Genomic DNA, 22,836 nt, shown 5'->3' on the forward strand with positions numbered 1-22,836 from the left:
GCAAAGTATTTCATGTATGTTTCTTGATGCCAGCCTCGTCCGGTGAGGCCTCACCTCGAGTTCAGCCGCTACTGTGCCCGACGCCTCTTTACCTTATGCATGTGTTCGTAGCGAGTGAGACACAGTTGTGATAGGTCCACGAGATGTTCTATCTCTCGCCCCGAGAGAATCAGCATACCGAGGATAATATTGTGTATCTGACCAAGTGTGAAGACGGCGTAGTTGTTGTCTGCATGATTCTTTTCTAGTAAGCCATCTCATTGATGGGTCACGTGACAGTCGCGGCATTTTATTCCCAGGAATATATCCCTCGATCTGTCTATCAAGTTGTCAGCTCCTCTTGTCAGATGCAGTTTTGACTTTGCACAAGTCTATATCACAGGTATTGATATTCCATCTGTGTGAAACAGCTAAATTCAAAACAAGTTGGTCGTCTTTCGTCACTGATGACGCGGGGTCCTCACAACTCGATGGGACACCAACGGGAAGTGATTGTAGATCGATTTGATTGATTCAATTTATTTAACCTTTTTACGCAGCCACTCCCCAGAAGAAGTATTTCTTGGCGTACGCCACAGTGCCACAGTTCTAGAACTTCTCTCGATCCTTCGAGCCAATTACAAGAGAACTGCTCGTCATCGCTAGTTCATGACGGAACCCCGCTCTGCGGATCGCGGTTCGCTTAGCCCATGACGGGCCCCTATTTTTCATGTTTTCGAGAGCATGTCTGCCACTACTGGCAGTTTTGCTTCTTCTGGGCCAGGCAAGCAAGTTTGTAGCTCTGATGACGTAACGACGGGCTTGAGTGGTTGTCTATAATAAAGCTTCCTTCGGGGTCCAAGATTTAGTTCTTAGATTTCCATATCAGAACTCAAGAACTTGAGCTAGAAAACTACTCAGAAATAAACAGATACTCAACAAGATGGCTGATAGTAAGTCGAGTCTCGATATGTCTTTCAAGTACCATTTCGGATCCTCATCTCCGTGCCATCGAGAACTTGCTGACCTGTCAAAATCTAGACCTCCGTTCTGCAACTCAAGTGGGTCAAAACCCAACTTTCGCTGAGACAGTCAGCAAAGAAGAGAAAGTCCTCGGTGACAAGGCCGTCGGCGGTATGGACAACGACGCAGACCACGTTCCTAACGTCGAGAGTGGACTCAAAGCGTGAGTTCAAACTTCTGTTGGCAATGTGCAATACTTACTCGGGGTGATTGTTTAGAGCGATTAGCAACCCGAATACGTCGGACGCGGCTAAGGCCAAGGCTGAGGAGAAATTGAAGGTTCTTGAGAGCAAGTAGAGAAGATGTTGATTGTGACTTGGTTGAATGAATGTGTATTACTTCCGCAATTGATTAATGATGTGTAATGGCATCGCATCAACATGGTCACTAGTCCGAAGATAATACAACGGATTTGAATTATAGCTTCAGCTTTCTCCTGACACAGCCCCCGCGACTCTCCAACCTGAACCACGGTTTATTCCTGCAACTGCAATCTCCGAAACCCCGCCTCAGTTCTCTCCTTCCCAACCATCATCATCAGACTTGATGATGCGGATGAGTTCAGAGCTATCTGGACATGCAGTGATCACCAGATTTGGGGGCCTCGCTTAGGCTCACAACCGCAAAGGAGTTTAAAGGACACGACGAAAGTGCTAGCTCACTTCTCATTAAGTACAGGTAATAATACAGTAACCAATGCATGAGATGTTTGTGATATTGGTTCCCATATCTACAGTGTACTCGCAAACCCTGTAGATCCAATATTGGCATTATACGCAAAAAATTACCTCAACTAACAAAGATTCAACTGCACCCTCGCTTCATCCCTCTGACACTCTCCATCATCATCCTCCTCAACAGCAGCCGGGATCGGCTTATTAGCCAACGGCGTCAACCTAAACACATGCCTCCTTTCACCAACAGGATAATCCAGCGTCTGGGAATGATTCGTAACTCTCTGATCCCAAACTAAAACGGTCCCAGCCTCATACCTCACTCGACACTGGAAATCTGCTCTCTTCGCAATGTGGTCGAATAGGAATCTCAGGATACAATCCGATTCCTCTTGATCGTAACCGACGATTTTCTTCGTGTAGACGGGATTGACATCTAGGAATATTAGTATGGTTTACTGAGCAAGGAAGATCCACATACACAACGCCTTCTCCTTGGTAACAGGATGCACAATCACAATCGGATGTTCAGACTGCAAAACCCCTCTCCGCATAACAGCATTCTCCCCATTCTTCTTCTCAGCAACCACCCCATCAGTATTAGAATGAATGGCCGTCAACCCCTCCAACCTCTTCCTGAACCTCGGGCTCAAACTCTTATACGCCTGCACACTAGAGCTGACCAACGTATCCCCACCCGCAGCCGACGGCGACTCTAGCATACAGATAAACGTAGTCCCAGGCGTCTGAGCCTCCGGACTCTGATCCGTATGCCACTGCACAGGACTTCTCCCCGCCCACGACTTCCTCACGCGGAGATCACTATTCGCTTCGTTATTACCAACCCAATCCAAACCGGACACTTTCGAGGAAAAGAAATAAACTCACTCCTTATGATCATAAATAATCATATGCTCATCACTCCCCGCCACCGGATGCGGCGCCCACCCATGAACATGCAACGGCCCAAAATGCCTCACGATCCTCTTCTGCGCCTCGAATCCAATCCCGTCAAAATCCTGGTTTCGGAAAACCAGAGCGCCGCGCTGAGCTGCGAGGAGTGCTAATTCATCAAGTCCAGCTTCGTTTAATTGCGACAATTGGATGCCAGTGATCTCTGTACCGACGTGGGGAGAGATGTCCCAGAGCTTGGCGCCTTTTAATAAATTTGGCATGGAAGGGTCAGCTCGGTGGCCTGGATCATGGTGCTCGAATTCTCCGATGTCCTCGACTTTTTCGAGGGGGTCGTAGAATGCTGGATCATGTTAGTTCTGCCAAGAGCTCCAAATTATGATGACTTACGCATGTATTCTGGGTAGAGGGGCGAGTCATCCTTGTTCTTCGGGCGAACAATCTTGCCTGTTTCTAGCTGAGCGGAAGGCATGGTGATGATACTGTAGATGGCTCTTGCAATGGCAGTCTTGCAACACAGCTGGAAGCTTCATATACTTTACTTCATGGTCGCTGTCGAGAGTGGGGCAACATTGTGGTTGTCTTCGGGAGTGGGCCGATGAAGCCGAAGTGAACTTGAACGATACCCGTTCGGCTGACTTACCGATGTAGCCGTGCCACTTGAGTACCTAGGCTGATGAACACTGCAAATAGTTATGATGGGTGCAAGAGAAGGCGAAGGAGAGCAATGCGGAATTGTTCCAGACATTGCTCGGCCAATAATATCTCAGCTCTTTGCTCAGAGAAGAGCTTCGTCCAAGGAAATTCGCAAAATTCAGTACTTCACTTTCTTTTAACATCACGGCGACCACCTGGACGACCTAAATGAAAGCATTGATAACTTTTTTTCTTCGCTTACTACTTCTGTCAAATGTCTCAACTCTAGACTAAGCAAAAACATCGCTCGAATAACGATCGCTTTTGATATCCAAGAACCATTTCTGAATGTCGTCGTCGGTCTTCGGCCTACCCATCGCCTCTGCGGCATCTTGGTAGATCCTCTTTGTCATGTTTGCAACCCCTTCACCAACCATACTGCTACCACAGACGTACAACTTAGCACCGTCTCGGAAGGCCTTGACCATCTCATCTCTTTCTTCCCAAAGTCGATCTTGGACGTGTCGGCACCCTTTGCTCTGTTCGCTGGCTCTAGAATAGGCGTAGAACAGCTTGACGGCACCCTCCTTCTCCCATTGTTGCAGCTCGTCCTTGAAAAGAGCATCTTTCTCCGGATGTGCACAGCCGATGAACAAATACGCTGGGGCCAGCTTACGTCCAGCTTGAATCTGCATGGCTCGTTCCTGGACGAAGCCTCTGAAAGGAGCGAGACCAGTACCAGCACAAAACATCATGACAGGCGTATTCTCAATGTCGTTGGGAGGGTGGAAGTTTCCGTGACTCGGCTTCACTGCAACGTGAATTCTGTCACCTTCTTCAAGGCTCTGAAGATAATTTGAGGCAACTCCAAGATATCTCTTCGAATCAACTGCTTTTGAAGGTGCATCAAGGACTGACCATGTCACCGTAGCGACTGTTGGGTTTACCAGTGGAGATGATGAGATGGAATATTGGCGAATGCGCATTGGTGGTAGCATGGCGAGGAAGTCACCGAGTGGCAAGGCTGCGGTAGGAAATTCTTCCAAGAGATCTAATGGAGACCAACGTTTGTTAAGAATCTCCTTTTCGAAGTCGGGACCAGCGAGTGCGATAAGTTTCGGTTTGATGTCATCTGGTGCACTTGAAGCAATCTTGAGAATGTTCTACTGAAGTTAGCACTGACCGTCAAACTCTATGGAAATCATACCTTTCTCGTAGCTGGCTGGCTGAGTTCGACATAGGCACTCAAGACATCCATGATAGAAATGGGATGGCCGGTGGGCAATGTCGTATTGGCACCGCTCTTGATGGTGATCATCGCATCCCAGGGTAGATGTGCCCATTTCAAGACTCGTCGGATATTCTTTGTGTTGTTGATAGGGAGTACAGCCAGATAATCTCCAGACTGATACGTCATACCAGTGGGCAGCTTCAACTCGATGTGACGCTTCTCAGGTTCGCTCTCAGCTGTCAAGAGAGTGTTGCTGATGACAACAGCTTCTTGCACGTCTTGTCGGAGTTTTGATCTTCTAGAATCCGTATCAATCTCAATCTCAAGACCAGATTCTTCCAACTCGGCATCTCCTCCCAAAGAAGCCCACAATTGCTCATCTTGCCACTTGTCAAAATCATTGAAAATGTCTCCTGCTCCCACATCCCCAAGACCAATGTCCGTGATCTTTGTTGCCCCATGTGCTTCCAATTCAGTATTCAACAATTTGGGGACTTTATGAAAAGTAGAGACCCAATCATCTGCTAGATATTAGCTCGTGTATGGAAATAGAGCGGAAAATCACCCACGGTTGCCGCAACCGTATACCGCAAACTTGACGCCCTTGAGCTTTGAACTGCCCTCGAGTTTCTGAAGCCACTCTACAAAGTGGGCAGCATTATCAGGAGGTTGGCCTTCGTAGCTTGAGGAGATCAAGACCACCGGCTGGTCCTTAGGTATCTTGTCTACTGCTGCGTCAAGGGGATCGACCTGAGCATGATAACCACGTGCAGAAGCGGTTCTCGCAAGAGTCTGCGCCAACGATTCGCAAGTTCCAGCATTTGACCCATACAGGATAGTCATTGGCTTCTTTGACTTCTCAGTAGAAGAGACTTCCATGGAACGACGATTTTCGGAGTCCTTAGAATTAGAAGGACCATTGTGAAGCATCTTCTCTACATACACAGGATCGATATGATCTCGAAGTGTGGCATGCATGAAGAAATCCTTGGGTTTGATGGTTAGGGTTTGCTTGATGTGCAATTGATAGGATGGATCATCTAAACGGAAGTTAAATGTTTGAAGAAGCATTCCTGTGATGAGGATAGCTTCTTGCCATGCGAATGGTCGACCGATACATCCTCGCATTCCGTTTCCCTGATAACCCATGTCAGTAAAAGATTTCAAATCTTAAGCGTACATCCTCTCATGGTACTTACAAAAGGCTTCCAGCTATTTGGTGGAAGTTTGCTGAATGGCTCATCAAGCATTCTCTCCGGCTTGAAAATATCTGCATCGGATCCATACACAGCTGGATCTCGATGAATCTTGGGCAGCAGGCAAAGAATACCCTGACCCCTCTTGATCTTATACTTTCCTCCTTTCAGGTAAACGTATTCGTCTGGTCCGTCTTCTCGAGGTTGTAATGTGAATGAAGGTGCGGTAGGATTTAGTCTCAGCGTCTCCCTGAGGCATGCTTCTATGTAAGGGAGCTTTGACATGTGGTCAATGGTAATAGGTCCTCGTCCAACCACTTCGTCGACTTGTCGTTGAGCTGTCTGGTAAGCAGAAGGATTTCTGAGCAGGTAGTAGAATAAGAACGAGAGAAGGCCACTGGTCGTCTCGTGGCCTGAAGACAATTAGCAAGATTAAACAGCTCACGGCAAATAAGACGAACCAGCAATCAAGAATGTGATCATGTTGTTCAATATACTCTCGTCCGTCAACCCTTCGCCTGTCTTGGCGTCTCGACCCTTGATCATAGCATTGAGAAGATCTTTCTTGTCATTCGGGTGCGCCTTTCGTTCTGCCACCACTTCGGTAGCTACCTCTTTCAACAAGGCAATGTCTGAATCGTACTTCTGTTGAGCTGATCGGAGGAAGTAGTTGGCTACAGCTGGTCTTCTGGCTCTGGCCCCAGATTCTTGCAAAAGTCCCACCATGGCATTGACAAACGGATGGAGTTCTTCGTGATAGAAGCTATTGAAACGCGTATCCATGGCACACCTGTACATTCGTCAGATGAGAATACAATGTGGGGTTTGGTGGGGGTTACAATGCAATGGAATCCAGTGTCAATCGTGTGAAATCTTCTGTAACATTGATTTTCTCCTTCGGGCCAAATCTTGCCCACTTGGCCACCAGTTGCGAGGCAATGTCGTGCATCTCGTCAAACATTGATCGAATCGACAGTGGCCCAAATGCTAACAGACATTAGCTCTAAGCTCCTATCTGCCTCTTGTCCCTACCTGGCATCAGCACACGGTGGGCGATTTCCCAATTGTGCTCTCCTGGATATGCCGTGAAGAGTCCATCCTTGACTCCATTTCGTATTTGTTCCAAAGGACCAGAGACTTTCTTCGAAAAGCGTTTCTCATCGCAGACTTCGTTCATTAATTCGTGGGAGGAGATGAAGAGTCGCTCGACCCCGCCAAGGCTGAGCTTGAAGATCTCACCTGCTACCATTAGCACTCAACTCGTCTGCAGACGGAATAGATACGTACCATAGGTGTCTGCCAGTCTTCCTATGCTAGCAATGGAGTCTGCAGGGTCGATGTCGTGAATGTTGCCCAAGATAGGCAGACCAGGAGGTCCAGGGATAGGTTGTGTCATGTTGAGGGGTGATTAGAGTAGAGTTGAGAGAGAAGAGCGAGACAGAGTGCAACAATAGGAAGTTAATTAAGCAAAAGAAGAATGCTAGCAGTCAGAAGGAAGAAGAGAATGTCTTATACCTCTTCGCCTTTGCCCTGCCACAAGAAGGAGCTGTTGATGTTGGTGTTGGTGCTTGTTGGAGGAGCAGACGCGGCGTAGACAATACAGTACCGACCCGACCAAGCTTTCGTACCCCAAGCAAGCATAAATTAACTTGCCTTCACTTACCTAGGTAATCTTACATATGTGGGCTGATGACATAACCAGCGTGTCCTACCGTTTTCCATTTATTCACCGTAGCGGATGACCCGATGATGGCTGCAGCTCTCGTTCAGCTGGTTTCACATGTTCTGCAGATGCGGCAGCAATCGCAGCGTACAGGGAAGAAGGGAAGCAAATTGTTGAGGCGCGACAACGGGACATCGGGCTTTAAGGGCCTGCGACTGCCGCTGGCGGGACCAAATTCGGGGCAACTGCCGCCCGAATGCAACGACGATCAGGATTAACTTTGTTCCGCCATCTTGCGGCCGAGAGTTCAACACCGAGGCATTGCGGAAGGGCCGTGTGGGAACTCACCTGTACTTTGACGTCGTGTCGGCATAAAATATATCTTCCAATCGATTTCCAGATATTATACACGCAATTCACCCATACGGGCGTTGCAGATGTACGAGTATTACTTTTCACTCTACAATACAAGATCGTGATGTGCCACTGGAGATCCCAATGTCCCTCAATACGAAGATGCAGGTAATCCAAAAGCAGGGATCCTCCAAATACAAATTCAAGCAAAAACAAAAACGCAAGCAAAAACGTAAACCTTACACCAACGCAAACACCGCAGCGCCATCGCTATGCTCCTCCTAACGCCTCAATCACAGACCGACCTTGATCTAGAAGATCACCATAGGCCAAGCCAATGTCCGATTACTGCAAGCGCACTACCAGCAGCATTCAAATGCTCCTGTCTCTGCCCGCTTTCTGTCTGTTGCACACTCTCCTGCACTGGCTGAACATTCTTGATGTTCGAGTATTGACTTTCCGGGTAGTGTAGCAGATTCCTCGAGTCTTCCAACGACCCCATACTCTTGCGGACGGTATGAACTAAACTATCGTCCCCTTGTTTGTCCTGGAATGCTTGCCAGAACATGGCTCCACCAAGCTCGTTCGTCTTGAGGTATTCTGCCTTGACTCTGGTCTCGTCCTTGCCCTGATACGTCGTCAATTCCCGTGTGGCTTCATTGTAGCTGTAAGTGGCAACGGTATCGGGGTCGAAGTGCTCGACTGCTCCAGGCTTAGGAAGGTCGCGATAGTCAGCTGCGTCGCTCACACCGCCGTGCTTGCTACCAAGGCCATCAGTCTGTTGGAAAGTTCTTCCATAGAGTGGCATGCCCATGACGATTTTCTGGGCAGGAACTCCTGCTGCAATATAGGCTTGGACAGCATCGTGCGTGGAGTACTGCGTGTTATCCGCGTGTACTTTGTCCTTGTATACATTCGAGCCATGGCTCGTAACGGGAGACCACGCCCCCGAATAGTCATAGCCCATCAGGTGCCAGGAGTCAAGGTACTGGTCCATCTCTTTCAAGTGCATGATACCATACTCGGTGGCTCCTGCTGGGCAAGCAATGGTGATGAGGAAGTGGTAGCCCAGGGCCGACTTCTCTGCATACGCATCCAATGCAACACGAACTTCCTTCAAGAGGAGAACGAAATCCTTGGCCTGCTCTTCGTTCTGAGGATATTCCCAATCAATATCAATGCCATCGAACCCGAGATCCTTGACAAGCTCTACTGTAGAAATCGCAAATTCCGCTCGTCCCTCCGCCGAGTGTGCAGGGACGTCGAAGACTTTATTCTCGTGAGCGAACGTCCATCCACCGATGCTGAGCAGTGTCTTGAGTCCTCGATTCTTTTGTTTCAGAATCATCAAGTCCAAAATGGAACCACGTGCGATGTCTGCGGGCGCCTTATCTGTTACACCGTCGAGGGACATTCTTATGGCAGCTTCAAGATCTGGGATGAACCTGTTGCGATCAGTCATGGCACATTAGGCAAAAAAACTAGACTTACACAGTTCCATTAGGATAGGTACTGGCAAATGAGTAGAGAACATGGCTCAAGTCCTCAGCGGGTAGCATGCTAGGGCGTGACTTTCCATTCCCGTGGTCATAAGTCTTCCTGTATATTGTTAACGTTCCGAATTGTCATGCTCCAAAGTGCGTTTTCTTACCAATCGCCAAAATAGATGACGTTCTTGTAAGTTGGGTTTACCAAGAGCGAATTATTGGCGAGGCCTCGCATGTTTCCATTGGGAATCATAAGTGCACTTGCAGTGGCAGCACTAGCAAGCATCACTATGAGTGGACGTCCAGGATTGTAGAACATGATGCTCGACGATTTGGTGTACTTTCAAGGGTGTGAAGTTCTCTGTGTAGGGACGAAGAAGAAGAAATGATTGTGAGTTTGGATGAATAAATAAAAAGAAAGGAAGAATCTAGGGCGAGAAGCTTGAATAGTGACGAGGAATTTTCACCTCCTAGCATCTTAGAGGTTTGGATTTGGACCGGACGAAAACTATACTGAACTTCTATGGCTTAACCGCAATTGCACTCTAAACCATGGCTAGACAGAGTTCGTGCATTTAAAGCTAATAGTCAGAGGGTTGCGGCTCCATGAAGTGTGTGGCAGCCGTGGTTTCCGTCGGGTGCCGCTTGGACGGCTTTCCCTAACTCAGGTTAGACTTCCACAATGACAGCTGTCAAAAGTTTTCCGGCTGCCACCATCGCAAACTATCCATGGTAAGCTAGATAGTGTCGTCACAAAGATATTTGGAACAGGACGACTTGTGGCAGTCCTGAGCGTGCGCTGAGCATACGAATAATGCATCGCAGGACCATGAAGCAAGGCAGATTACACGAACTGACTTTTTTCGTGTTCTGTGTAATTTCGACGAGAGATTTCGAACATGACAGTCATTCTCCAGGATCATCGCGTTCACTGGAAGGAATACTGATCTTCTGTGGACATGAGAGGACATCCTATCGGTTCTGCCAACCAGTTTTCCATTGCCTAACGCCGCCCAACCTAGACCTATGCAACTCCATTTCAAGTAGAGATCAGGCCTTGTTCTCATGCGGCTCGGTATTCGCTGTTAATGTTCTGGCTGAAGTTGAAGTTCCACTTTTCCACCGTGTAGCTTGAGATCCAACTAGATTCGAATCGCTGGCTTCGATATCACGATTCATCTCTTCCCTAACAGGGGTCAGAGGAAACATTGGTCCGCTGAAGGAGACCACAAAGCTCGGTCTTGGTATATTTGGCAGATATCGATCGGAGAGGATCCCGAGTCGACGGAGGAGCCTCTCCGCAGGAGACTTCAAGCATGGCAGACAAGCAGCAATGATGCCTACAAGTTCCTCCAATTTGGCCCACAAGGAGCCTTCGACGGTGGCTTGAAGGGGATCGCCTAGGTCGACGATTTTGAATGTGGTCATCTTGATGCAAGCGATGATTGTGGCAAGGAGACCAGTCATCATGAGACATGACACGAGGACTTTCTCTCGAAATGGGCGATTTAGTGTTCGAATAAGCTTGATAGGCATAAGGGCGAGGGTGAGGTCTATGAGAACAAGGAGTGCTTTGTAGCGTGAGTCCAATGTGATGAATATTTCGAGGAACCACGTACCTGCAGAAACCCATCCATAGACAATTGTGTACTTTCTGTCCCAACAGACCACATCTGCTACAGTTTCCCAGTTTGAACGTAATGGGCGACAGCTAAAGAATAATACGACAAGCCAGCCAGTAGTAATCACCACCTGTACGGAGATTAAAGCCCACAACGTCCATCTCCATGACCTAGCATTGCTGAATCGAAGGAGAGATAATGCAATGGAGATTCGGACCAACGGCAGGGCGATAATCCAAAGAAGCTGAAGGATAAATAGACATTTGTATGCAATCATTTGGTTGTGAGCGGAGACATAGATACTCAAGTGTCCCCAGCCATGGCCAGCTGCTGCAGCGGCAGCACAATACCCAGCAAGAGACAAGATCTATTAGACAACTTAGCATCGTCGACGTGATTCAAAATGCCCTCCTCACTTACCTCTGCTATCCCAATCAGATAATCATCTATGCCAAGCCGAGATACAGGGAAAGCACGGGTATAGATGCGTGCAGCGCAAAGACCAAAAGCAACAGCAGCTAAAACTGCGCAAGAGATAACGTACTTTGGAGCTACGTTGGTGTCCGGCGGCTCCAAAGACATGCTGGGTATATCCTTTGAAGAAGGTAGAAAGTATGGAGTACTACATTAGCATCGATGTCCCAGCATTTCACAGACAACGTGCTGGCGCAACCTTCTTGTATCATGGTGGCGATCATCACCAGAAGATTACTCGGACGTGATCTGTTTCTGAAGCTGCGGGACCCGGAATATGACTTCCTCGCTTCCAGTCTCACATCGCACCAAGAAAGGGGGCTCTCGAAGGTATCCTATTCTGTGATTGGATCAAGAATGGATGGCATGCAGGAGGGCGGTCAAAGCTCAATGAGAAATCCGGGCTCTTCAGCAACGGGGGGCTCTATTCCGGGAACCCGGTTCCTCAGCCCTGGTTTGAAAGTATTATGAGAAGTATTGCACCGTATTTAGAAGTGCTTGGATTAGGAGGTGGAAATTGGAGCAATACGAGTACTACATGCAGAGTCTGTGATTTCCGCGCGACGTCTGCTGAGCTGAACGCCCTTAACTCATAACGACGAGAGGCCTGAAGGTCTTCACCTATTAGCCAGAAATAGGTCAACATGAAAGAGGGCTTGAAATGGGGACTAAGCTGTGGATCTTGTTGTCCACTCAATACGGAGATACGCTTGCCACTCGATCAAACAGCCGTCCAATCGATTTTTGTAAAGACAAATTGATGGCTGGAAATCATCAATGCACCCCCCCCTGGCGTACACCAGATTGACTCTTCAGATCAGTATTGGCTACCACTGCAGTGTAGAGCCTTGATAATCATTCCTTGGGTATATCCTGCGCAACAAATACATAGAACACGTACTCCTGGTATCACTTCATCCTGAAATTGTCCCACTCATCCTCGTAGTCTTCGTCGTCGTCTTCCTCGTCCGGTATCTCCACGGGCACTGCCGTGACGACTGTAGGGTTGACCACCTCTTTCTTCCTCAAAGCTTCCCTCTTCTCTCTTAACCTCTTGACCCGTGCTTCAAATCCCTCCATCGCTTCCAGTTCATCTTCCATTTTCCTAGCAGCATCCTCCTTCTCGCCCTGAACCTCTGCCTCCTGTCTCTCTTTCTTCGTAGCATATTCCTCCTCGGCAGACTTCTTCGCCAAATCTGCAGCAGAGACGGCAGGTGCTGAGATGACTGCATCGTTGTCCGCTTGCATTTGTGCCTCGGCCGTTGCAATTTCGTTCTCGAAAGCAGCCCATTCATCCTCGTCAATCTGGGGTTCTGATTTCGGGGGTATTGGAAGTTCGACGGGTTTGGAAGGGGTGGCAGGTCGCGATGGAATCTGCATTTCAGCACCATGAGGTATCACAGGCGATCTCTCCCCTTGTCCCAGATCAAAGAAACCTTCAGGAATTCCATTGGTAGGCTTGCTACGCTTGTGGAGTGTTCCTTCATCCTCATCGTCACTGGCTTTTCGCTTCTTCGAGGGAGGCTGAGAAGTAGCTTGAGGTTCTTCCTGTAGCTTCTGGAGTCGCATAATATGTCCCGCAGATCGTAGATGACCCTCCCATAGTGATTCGCTCTTCAGCTGTAGGTGACAGACGGTGCACAGGAGGGTGCCGGTGGTCGAGTAGCTGGCATGTTTATGTTGAATTCTCCGAGCAGCTCGCTCATTCTTGAGCATTGATCGGACGTCAGCCATTGTTTGAGGTAGAAGAATAATGGCTGTAAGATTAGACGAGTGAAGAAAATGTTCTTGCGCTCTCTGCCCAAATGTTGATCAGAGCTGATGATAATTTCGAGCTCAACGGCAGCTTCCATTTCCGCTTCTGTACTAGCGCGGATAAGCACCAATCATAGGAACGCCCGCAAGACCAAAATTTTGGAGGCTTTCTAAGCTCTTTCTCGCCTCGTCGTCGCTGCTTGGATCGTCAACTTCAACAACTCCATCATCTCGTCGGCATCCATCCACAACCTCTGCTGTTGGTGATACACTTCTTCATCCTCGTCGCGCCCAGTACGCGACACCAGATCCCCAGCTGCGAATACCTGCAATCGACCAGTCGCTCCGAATCAACACAGCACGCGATCCCGGGCGGGGGCAGAGTTGAGCGCGACTACCACGCTGTTTGGGCATTACAAGGAGATCTCCTTGGTCGCTGGATAGCTTCACTCTCTTCTCTTTATCATTGTCCGCATCATCACATCATAGCTTGTCTTGTAGAGCCCCGTGAGCGCGTAAAACCACGCGAATTCTATTTGAAATCATCTCGACAAAACATCCACCCTTGTAAAGCTCCACAACAACACGATCTGTGAATCGCCCTTGAGCCCGTCACCCAACATGGCCGGTAAGTATGAGAAGATCCCCGCGAGACGCGAAGGACCGCAAGGTTCGATCGCACGTCGCCATTGGAATGCAGAGCTAACATATCACAGATGAACCTCGAAGATCGGTGCGAGCCACCAAAGGTCAACACACCAAGAGTCACGATGTGCTCGATCAAGCTACACCTGAACCGAAGAAGAAATCTACAAAGAAGGCGAAGAAGGTCGAGAAGGAAGAGGAAGCTGAGATTATTCGATGTGTCTGCGGAGCTCTGGAGAGTCCGGATGGGGACGAAGATCCATGGATTGCTTGTGACAACTGCAACGTATGGCAACACAATGTCTGCGTGGGCTTGCCTACATATGATGAAGACATTCCGAAGAACTACCTGTGCGAAGAATGCGATCCAGAATTCCACAAGGAATTGTTAGACGCGGTGGCGAATGGAGTCAAGATTTGGGAGCAGCGCCGTAAGACGTACGAGAAGATGAAGGCAGATGAGGAGAAGGAGAAGAAGAAGGGAAAGGGAAAGAAGGGCAAGAGACCCAGCGATCCGAAATCCGAAGTCAGCCATACAACCAACGGCAAGGCCAAATCTCCCTCGACCCCAGTGCCTGCAGAGGCAAAGAAGGAGAAGAAAGAGGTGGCAAAGGGCTCTAGTACCAAGCGTAAGAACAGGGGCGATTCTCAGGACAAAGAGTCTGCAAAGGTATGTGATAATTATTCGCTTGTAGACCCAAACTAACCCATGTCAGGAGCTCCCACCTACCAAGTCCCGCAAAGTCTCTGCTGCACACACAACTCCAAGACAAGATTCACCCATCACTGGTTTGACGGTTAAGATCCTTGACCTCGAGTCAGCTCGGCAAGCAGGAGCGACGCTGGTCAACAAAGGATTGGCACACGCTCTGCCCATCGCTGTGAAGAATGGAATCTATGTCTTGAGAGAAAATGATACCATTGAGGCGAAGGCGGAGCGCCTAGCCATTGAGGTCGAAGATGCCATTCACGCAACTCACCCTGACAAAGGATCGTATAGTAAGCAGTCTCGAGCCATCTTCAACAACCTCAAGCATAACCAGGAGCTGTGCAATGGTCTCTTGACCAGGACCCTATCCCCACATGACCTGGCTACAATGACCACAGACGATATGGCTAGCAAGGAGTTGAAGCGAGAAACTGCAGAGATGAAGGCACGAGCAGATAAGCAATCGATCATGGTCTCCGACGATGGTCCTAGAGTACGCAGAACACACAAGGGAGAAGAGGTCATCGAGGGTGACAATTTTGCGGTTGCAAACGATAATACGATGTCTACTTCTCGAAGACGCAGCATGCTAGACCCGAATGCGGATATGGCGGCCAGATCACGAGAGAACTCTCCCGGAACACAGGTCGAGCTTCCTGACATCAACTCTTATCGGTCTCAGGATGACATTCGAGGTCACGTCGTTCCAAAGCATCCTCTCAATATCGAGACGAAAACTGGTCTACCGATGAGGAAGCCTTCTGGACAAGCTGACTTTGACATCAACAAGGTCTTTTCGAACGTTCCGTCCCAGTCACCTGTCAGCGCACATCATACTCGAACACAATCTATCAGCAATGCACCCCCAGCCAATGGCCCTGGTAACGACCCAGAAATTGATAGGATGTTGGAGGATGATGGTAACGAATCTGAACCTTACTCCCCTGCCGAATATAAATCCGATCCTGACATCGTCTGGCGTGGAACTGTCGTCATGGACTCTATCGCCAAGTTCCCTGCCGATGCCAAACATGTGGCCGGTGTAGACATCAGTCGGACTTTGGCTTGGGCTGATGTCCTTCAGAAGGAGCTCAAGGTTGCAGGTCGAATTGATCGTGAGAAGGCAAACGAATACCTCTGCAGCCTCAGATACAGCCCACCTACCGACGTTGTTGTGGTCAATGTCACCCCGGCAGGAGATGACGCCGCACAAGGATTTCAAGAGTTATACGATTACTTCCAGAGCAAGAATCGGTATGGTGTTCTCGCCAACAAAGGCATCGGAAACATTCGAGATACATACCTCGTTCCAGTGCCACCATCGCCAGCTAATCTGCCAGATTTCATCGTCAACCTCGAAGGACACAAGATCGCTGAAGACCGTTCTGAGCCTATGATTGTCATCGCTTTGGTCATTCGCAATGAAGGACCTGATTTAGGACGAAGTTTTGATGGCACTAGTGATGTGCACTCTCCTACCGTCAAGGCCCATCCCCAGCGTCAAATGTCCATTGGTGGTGCTGGTCCTGCAATGTCTCCTATTGCACCTCAAGGCCAGGGCACCTTTCCCACCCCTCCGATTCCTCAGCAACAGTTTCCCTCAGATGACACCCAAAGACGATACCAACAAGAGCAAGAGCGAGCCCATGCTCAACGAGAGGGCGAGACCAATGCATTGAAGATCCTTGGCACATTCGCTGAAGCTCCAACTGTCGCATTTCTCATGCCCCAGGCATTCCAAATGAGAGAGGTCGAGTGGCAAATTATTCGAGGTATCTTGGAGGAAGACGATAAGGCGCGGGTTGATCTGCAACACCTGAGTCAGGTTCTCGAGGTTCGGATGTCGCAGTACAGCCAGTCGCAGCAGAGCAATTGAGAGCTTAGGTGACTAGATACAGGGTATGTGTACATTATGACTGTTTGATTTAATCTTCTTTTCACTTCGAGGCGCTTCAATGGAAGCATCATTCATCAAATTTCTTTCTTTCAATCGGTAGGGGATGGATGCGCATGCAGGTTTTTACGATACCATCACGAGGTCATGACCAGAACTGGATAGTTAGGATCATTGATCTCTTCTGTTGCTTTACCTCCTTGTACATATCACGATGAATGCAAAAATAAAGCGTCGAATCTTTCAGTTCTTGCCCCTCAGTTCTATCCTATGCGATCTCGTGGTCTCTAGAACACCATTAATCTCGCCTCACTGATCTACTTTCGTGAGATCTCTTCACTCTCCAGTGAAAGGTTTATACCTAGGTGGCGTCAATTACCTCGGGGTGTGTGAAGAGGTCCTGTTTTCAGACTTCAAGAGGGACCTGCGTCGTCACGGATAACCAGTCGCATGTCTGCCCTCGAAGGAAAGTCACTCGCGAGAATTGCTTTTCTTGCTCCGAGAAGAATACCAAACACCCTGCGTGACAAACACGTCGACTATGCTGCTTTGTTCCTTCCTCCTCCAATAATATGGTGCGTATGCTATCATGGAATTTCATCTGAAGGAGATGGAATTGTTCATGTTCACGACCAAGAATCAATCAATGCCCACTGTTACTTTATGCATAACACCAAGAATATTTCCCAGGCCCATATACTCGAGTCCATGCTGTTCTACTACGATGACTGAATTCTGCGTTCCATCTTTCTAGCTTCAATTATTACCACGCCATGTCGAGCCCCTCATGCCTCCAGACGCAGACTCCATGTCAACATTCCACCAGTTCCTCCGCGCCTCAAGCCTCAATCACTCGTGCCCGGTTCATCAACATCAGACAAAATGCAGGCGATTGTTCCAACAGTGCCCAAGCTGCCATTAATGCTGCGACTGTCGCTGCCTCTCGATCAATTCAACACGCCCAAGCAACAGCTGCTCAAGCAATCATGGAAGCGTCCATTTCCGCTTCTGCCGCAGTGGAACAAGCATCTGCTTTGGCATCACAGTCTATTGCTGCTGTCACAAAAAGTGCATTGAATGCCGCGAGTTCGGCAAGTGTTGCAATAGATAGTTTGATGGTACGTGCTAATAAACTCGATCGTGAACTAGTAATTACATATCTCGGCTTGTTTGAGACATGTTTGTGATAATTCACTAGAGAAGAATGTATAGCTGATGAAAAGAAAGGCTTCTGCTTCTAGTGCTGTTCTTTCTGCTCAGTCTGCTGCAGCTTCAGGTTGATCTCTCCAAGTCTGATTGTTTTTCACTGACTGACAAACAATAGCTTCTGCCTCAACAACGGCTATTTCAGCTCCCGATAACCAATCAGTAAGTGTTTCCTTGAACGAGACAGCTTTGCCTAACCACTCCGCAGACTCCTGGGCCGACCGCGCAGAAAGACTTCGTCTTGCTCACACCAGCCCAAACAGCTCTCATTATTATTGGAAGCGTCTTGGTCTCTAGCTTCCTCACACTCGCAATATCATGTCTCATTTTAAGACCTAGAAGAATAGCAGCAAATCAAGTGCGAGAACTCCATGATGGGAACAGTGCTTCTCAGAAGATGATAGGTGGCAAGGATTCGCTGGCGCCCAAAACAGTCGGCAGGTCAGCACCTGTAGCCTCAAATCCAATATTTTCGCATGAAGCAAATGATTCATCTCCTGTACCTAGGATTATTGACGCCAGGACTGGAGCTTTGACACCAGATTCTTTCTCCAGAGCAACTTCTCCTGATATCACTGCAGAGGAGAGGTTACCGCCGTCTCAAGCTCGAGCAATATCTAAGAACTCTGGCGAGAAACGTCTTCAACCACCGCTGCGCACACGTCTCTTTATACCTTCAAGCCCAGGTAGCTCGGTCTCCCCAAACCGTGTTCAACGTCAGCCTTACCAGCCGTCAAGAATTTCGAGGAACCTTGACTACCTTGACGAGGTTCTGCCTTGGGAGGGAATGGAATTTCCGGAGGTGCCTGACACCAGAGAAAGGAGGGACAATGAGATTCGCGTTGAGACGGACATTGAGGTTAGGCTGAGAAACAAGGATAGCCTTGAGACATTGAGGATGGGTCGTGCATACTAAGGAGGTCGTACATTAATGGGATTTTATCGGGCTAGATTAATGCAATGTGTAATTCGGAAAAGCTGAAGACGAAGCTTTTGGAAAGGTTTTAGACGTCGCGGAAAATAATTGAATAACCTTTGACATTAAAGCTACGATACTTATTCAAGCAGCACTTCATACTCAAACTCTTTACTTTCCAAAGAGTATTCAGGTAAGGTCGCTGGTCCACAACTTCCTGTTCCGATTCCATGATGCGCCCAGTCCAATCTCACGACTGTCTCTTTCTTCTTCTTGCTGATCAAATCATACGGATGCTGAGCCTCGTCCAAATCGGCAGTCGAATAATGCAGCGCGGAGAAACTAGCCTCTTGCAAGAGCCCAAAGTATGCTTTCAGGCCTCCGTGATTGCCTTTGAAATGGACCCATCTCGTATCCGTCCTGTTCCCCGATTCCTGTGGAAATTCGTAACTCGTGTAGAGCTCGTCTATGGGCAAGTTGTATGTCCCAATTCGTTGCGAGAGCTTCTTATCTCGGTATGACTCTCCTGGTCCTCGTCCAAACCAAGTGGCGGATTCGATATCATTCAAGCTCATCGTCAAACCAATCCGGGCAAATGTGTGTGGAAGATTTACACCTTGAGGCACACCTTTGATCTTCAAACTGACATGCTTTGAGGTGAAGGTATACGTGAAGATAGAATCAACACTCCACTCCAAGACAGGGGGAGCGATTCGTGTGTTCACAACGACTACTACGCTGTCAGGTGTGTTTGACCAGGACACTGATCTCACGTGACATTTTGTCTGATGAAGGAAAGTTGCTGTCCAGATTTTGCCAAATTTAGGGCCATCGTTGTCCGTTATTGCCCGATAGAAATCGACCACCGGAGGGGTATGGATTAGCTCCTCGCCAGAGGGACGTTTCCATGATGTTAAAGTGCCATGGACGATGTTGAACTGCCACTGCACTCCACTAGAGCTACCAATGGAAAGAAGCTGAGGAGTGAGTTGCTTATAAGTTGGGGCCGTAGGCGAGCGTAATGATTTGATGGTGGACATTGCTGGTGTAGGAACGAGAAGTACTTGACCGAAAGCCACTTCATGACCGGATTTTGCCCAATTCGTATCTTCGCGGAGTGTAAAGCTTAGTTCAAGGTAGGTCTCATCAGCTGTGAGATCCGGAAGTCCCTCGATCTCTAGATCAACGATCTGGTTTGGTTGGACGCCTGTATGCTGTCAGCAGATTTCAAAGAGTCTCCAAGGCTACCAACCTGATGGTATTTTGACCTCATTCCCAGCCTTCTTGAAGCTATCACCTACTAAACTCCAAGTACACTTGAGATGATCCAATGTTGTATGATCATATCGACTGATGATTTTGACCTTGTCTTTGGTACCGCTTAAAACCTGGATAGGCTCAATGGCCTTTCTGTACTCAATGAGGCCAGGGTTTGGAGAATGGTCTGAGAATAGGACCCCGTCCAAGACGAAATGATCGTCATTCGGCTCATCTCCAAAATCTCCACCATATCCGTAGTACTCTATTCCATCAGCTGTCTTGGTTCGGAGTCCCTACGCTTGTCAGCTATGAGCTTTCCGAGGAAGCAATTCACTCACATGATTCGCCCACTCCCAAACGAATCCACCCATGAGCCTAGGGTACTTGTAGAATGTTTCGATATATTCTCTGATGTTTCCAGGACCATTACCCATGGCATGAACATACTCACACATTACCAGCGGCTTCTCCCATGTCTCAGTTTGTGTCGCAAATGCTGTGATCTCATCGACAGATGAGTACATTCTACTGAAAATATCGACAGTCTTTGCATAGTAATCAGCCTCGTAGTGGATCAATCTTGTAGGATCGTAAGCATGAATCAGGTCGTACATGGCTTGGTGGTTCCGGCCGTAGAAAGATTCGTTGCCCAAGGACCATATAATCACACAAGGGTGGTTTTTATCTCGGTAGACCGCTTGCCTTGCTCTGTCGAGATATGCCTCTTTCCAAGCAGGGTTATCTGAAGCCCATCGATTTGGATTTCTTGATCTCTTCTCTGCCTTCTCGATATCTGGAAGTTCACGGAATTCTTCAGGTATCGAAATCTCATCCACCTCACCAAAGCCGTGGCATTCCAAATCGCATTCATCCATGATCCAGAGTCCAAGCTCATCAGCCAAATCGTATAGTCGCGGGTCATTCAATTGATGAGAAGTTCTGATAGCATTAATGTTGTGCGTCTTCATGAGCAGGAGATCTCTGCGAAGAAACTCGTATGGTACTGCTCGTCCGTGATCCGGATGATGCTCATGACGATTGACTCCACGGAACTTGACTGGCTTGCCATTGACTAGAAAGATGCCGTTCTTTAGCTCGGAAACTCGGAAACCAACCCGTTGGTGAACAGCGCAGCTCGAAGTTGTCAAAACCAGCTTGTATAAGTACGGAGTCTCCGCTGTCCACTTGTTGGGCGCTTTTATGGGGACCTTGAATGTGATGCTGGGGACCGCGATTTGCATGTTCTTGGCTACAACTTCGCCAGCTGCATCAAGAAGCACAAGGCTGACAAGCGACGGGGTGTTCAGCTCTACTTCAACTGATAGAGTTGCGTCTTCGTACTTGGAATCCAAGTGAGTTTGTACGTGAAAGTCTTGGAAATGAATCTTGGGAAACGCAAGCAGGTTGACATCGCGGAAGATACCACTCAGCCACCACTGATCCTACGTTCTGTTAGTGTGTGATTGCAGAAGTCTGGAATAAAGATGATCTACCTGATCTTCAATGTAGCTGCCGTCACAAAATTGATACACTTGCACTGCCAGAGTGTTTTCTCCTTTCTCTTTGACAAAGGAAGATATGTCAAACTCAGATGGATTGCGAGATCCTTGAGAGTAGCCCACTTCCTTTCCATTCACCCAAACATGGAACGAAGAATCAACACCCTCGAACCTCAATCTCAACTGCTGGTCCTTGAACGATTCCGGGACTTCAAAAGTTCGAGTATAACACCCGGTCTCATTCTGATCATACGGTACATGAGGAGGGTCGATCGGGAATGGATAAATCATATTGGTGTAGCTGAGAATGTCAGGACCACCCAGAACCACGAGAGCAACATCGCGGGGTAATCTCACTGTGGACCCTTGCCATAGCCTTGCAATTGCCACATACCAGGAACTTCCATCTTCCCCCATTCTGCAGTATTATATTCGGGATTGTAGAAGTCGAGGGGAACATCGAAAGGACTCTTCGCAAGACTGAACTTCCATGTCCCGGACAAAGAGAGACTTTTCGACTTGGATATATCACGTGTCAGCGCATCTTCATACGTGTTGTACAGGAAGAAGGACGCTCTTGGTGGGAGGGTGTTTCTGTGCAAGACTTCCAAGTTACTCCAGTCTGGCAGCTCCTTGGGAAAAGTGTGCGTCTCGGTCATGCTGACGTTGCTCGATTTTGAGTTCGCTGGATGGGAGGGGATATCTGTGTCCGGAAAACGCAAATGAACAAAGCCGTTCGAGTCTATTGATGAAGTCTCACTGGCACCGTCCTCTTGAAGATGCTCAGCCATGGTGTCATATATAGGAGGAGGTATTATAGTCGGTGATGTTCGTTGTTGATTCTCCGGCCAGCGGGGATGTTCGGGGAAGAAGGTGGGGTTGTGGTTAGAGTGGAGTGGAGTGTGAGGATGCGATGCAGGCGGCGCTTGGATTTGGCGCTGAGAGTGCATCATGTGCATGGACACTTCAGGGTCATCCGGGATTTACAGTAGTGCCGTGCATGCGCCTCAAATTCTCAACTCTTAAACTGCCTGTTTCTGCAGCTCATGAGCAATAAACATCACTCATGAAGAGTCCAGACAGGACGACCTTTCATCAAATCATCACGCGATCCACCCTCCGCTTGCCCTGTTATCCCCGGGAGCTTTGCTACCCTGAAGACAAGACATTCTTTTCAATGGCCCTCGCCGCATCCTGAACTGGCCAAGATGTACAGTAGTTCTATCAACGCCGTTCGGCTGGTCCCTCAGCGCAGTGATAGCTTATGACCTTCTGCCCCCGATACGAAACCCCACTTAAAAGTACTTTGGTCTCCGGCGTATCAGTTGTGCCAAGCCTTCGAGAGACTTCTTCGATGGCAGGGGGAAATTCTCCAATAAGATCTGATAAATCGGTGAATCGTTACTTCCTTAGGTAAAGTCTACTCAAAAGAACTGACCCCTGTTTTTACAACTGATACCCCGGTGACGAAGTATTCGCATCGAGGTCTTGAGCTTGCCAGCTCCAGGTTTTATTAGCAAGACTAAGGCGACGTAGTCAAGTACCAGGGAAATGAGGAGGCATATCGACGAGCGGTAAAATTCTTTCACCTGGATGGTTTGTTTCACACAGACGGATTGAAGGAATTGCTCTCTACGAGTTAATACATGGACTCCAAACGCCAAATCTCAGAATTCTATTGTACAGTACATCCAATACTAG

The 22,836-nt window shown here is 48.4% G+C and overlaps 9 protein-coding genes across 9 annotated transcripts; 3 read left to right on the plus strand and 6 right to left on the minus strand.

Annotated features, from left to right (window-relative positions):
- The first annotated feature begins 736 nt into the window (after positions 1–736).
- Positions 737–1,400, plus strand: LY89DRAFT_688278 (uncharacterized protein). The gene is made up of 3 exons (XM_018215676.1): positions 737–932; positions 1,021–1,165; positions 1,221–1,400. The coding sequence occupies exons 1-3, from the start codon at positions 923–925 to the stop codon at positions 1,297–1,299; spliced, it is 234 nt and encodes a 77-aa protein (XP_018067010.1). The 5' UTR covers positions 737–922; the 3' UTR covers positions 1,300–1,400.
- Positions 1,401–1,654: 254 nt separating this feature from the next.
- Positions 1,655–3,179, minus strand: LY89DRAFT_722210 (TauD-domain-containing protein). The gene is made up of 4 exons (XM_018218714.1): positions 2,979–3,179; positions 2,565–2,931; positions 2,158–2,498; positions 1,655–2,112 (listed from the first exon to the last, which is right to left on the minus strand). The coding sequence occupies exons 1-4, from the start codon at positions 3,058–3,060 to the stop codon at positions 1,796–1,798; spliced, it is 1,107 nt and encodes a 368-aa protein (XP_018067011.1). The 5' UTR covers positions 3,061–3,179; the 3' UTR covers positions 1,655–1,795.
- Positions 3,180–3,457: 278 nt separating this feature from the next.
- Positions 3,458–7,460, minus strand: LY89DRAFT_688280 (putative cytochrome P450 oxidoreductase OrdA-like protein). Its single transcript, XM_018215677.1, has 8 exons — positions 6,939–7,460; positions 6,684–6,890; positions 6,491–6,638; positions 6,113–6,441; positions 5,655–6,064; positions 5,025–5,592; positions 4,432–4,976; positions 3,458–4,387 (listed from the first exon to the last, which is right to left on the minus strand). The coding sequence occupies exons 1-8, from the start codon at positions 7,045–7,047 to the stop codon at positions 3,515–3,517; spliced, it is 3,189 nt and encodes a 1,062-aa protein (XP_018067012.1). The 5' UTR covers positions 7,048–7,460; the 3' UTR covers positions 3,458–3,514.
- Positions 7,461–7,676: 216 nt separating this feature from the next.
- On the minus strand, positions 7,677–9,594 carry LY89DRAFT_688281 (uncharacterized protein). Its single transcript, XM_018215678.1, has one exon. The coding sequence runs from the start codon at positions 9,128–9,130 to the stop codon at positions 7,988–7,990; it is 1,143 nt and encodes a 380-aa protein (XP_018067013.1). The 5' UTR covers positions 9,131–9,594; the 3' UTR covers positions 7,677–7,987.
- Positions 9,595–10,205: 611 nt separating this feature from the next.
- LY89DRAFT_592935 (uncharacterized protein) lies at positions 10,206–11,359 on the minus strand (the record flags this gene model as incomplete). Its single annotated transcript, XM_018209722.1, has 3 exons — positions 10,206–10,726; positions 10,775–11,144; positions 11,198–11,359. The coding sequence occupies 3 exons, from the start codon at positions 11,357–11,359 to the stop codon at positions 10,206–10,208; spliced, it is 1,053 nt and encodes a 350-aa protein (XP_018067014.1).
- Positions 11,360–11,938: 579 nt separating this feature from the next.
- Positions 11,939–13,062, minus strand: LY89DRAFT_653165 (uncharacterized protein). Its single transcript, XM_018212236.1, has one exon. The coding sequence runs from the start codon at positions 12,983–12,985 to the stop codon at positions 12,161–12,163; it is 825 nt and encodes a 274-aa protein (XP_018067015.1). The 5' UTR covers positions 12,986–13,062; the 3' UTR covers positions 11,939–12,160.
- Positions 13,063–13,215: 153 nt separating this feature from the next.
- Positions 13,216–16,491, plus strand: LY89DRAFT_709746 (SPOC-domain-containing protein). Its single transcript, XM_018217780.1, has 3 exons — positions 13,216–13,634; positions 13,723–14,321; positions 14,368–16,491. The coding sequence occupies exons 1-3, from the start codon at positions 13,628–13,630 to the stop codon at positions 16,234–16,236; spliced, it is 2,475 nt and encodes an 824-aa protein (XP_018067016.1). The 5' UTR covers positions 13,216–13,627; the 3' UTR covers positions 16,237–16,491.
- Positions 16,492–17,240: 749 nt separating this feature from the next.
- Positions 17,241–18,376, plus strand: LY89DRAFT_722216 (uncharacterized protein; the record flags this gene model as incomplete). Its single annotated transcript, XM_018218715.1, has 4 exons — positions 17,241–17,372; positions 17,467–17,530; positions 17,579–17,622; positions 17,669–18,376. 4 exons carry the CDS (start codon positions 17,241–17,243, stop codon positions 18,374–18,376), a joined length of 948 nt encoding a protein of 315 aa, XP_018067017.1.
- An 18-nt stretch (positions 18,377–18,394) lies between these two features.
- Positions 18,395–22,020, minus strand: LY89DRAFT_623876 (family 2 glycosyl hydrolase). Its single transcript, XM_018211035.1, has 5 exons — positions 21,493–22,020; positions 21,130–21,436; positions 19,975–21,078; positions 19,629–19,929; positions 18,395–19,583 (listed from the first exon to the last, which is right to left on the minus strand). Exons 1-5 carry the CDS (start codon positions 21,924–21,926, stop codon positions 18,517–18,519), a joined length of 3,213 nt encoding a protein of 1,070 aa, XP_018067018.1. The 5' UTR covers positions 21,927–22,020; the 3' UTR covers positions 18,395–18,516.
- Positions 22,021–22,836: the final 816 nt, after the last annotated feature.

The sequence above is a fragment of the Mollisia scopiformis genome (genome assembly GCF_001500285.1).
Source record: "Mollisia scopiformis unplaced genomic scaffold LY89scaffold_21, whole genome shotgun sequence".
Taxonomy (NCBI): Eukaryota; Fungi; Ascomycota; class Leotiomycetes; order Helotiales; family Mollisiaceae; genus Mollisia; species Mollisia scopiformis.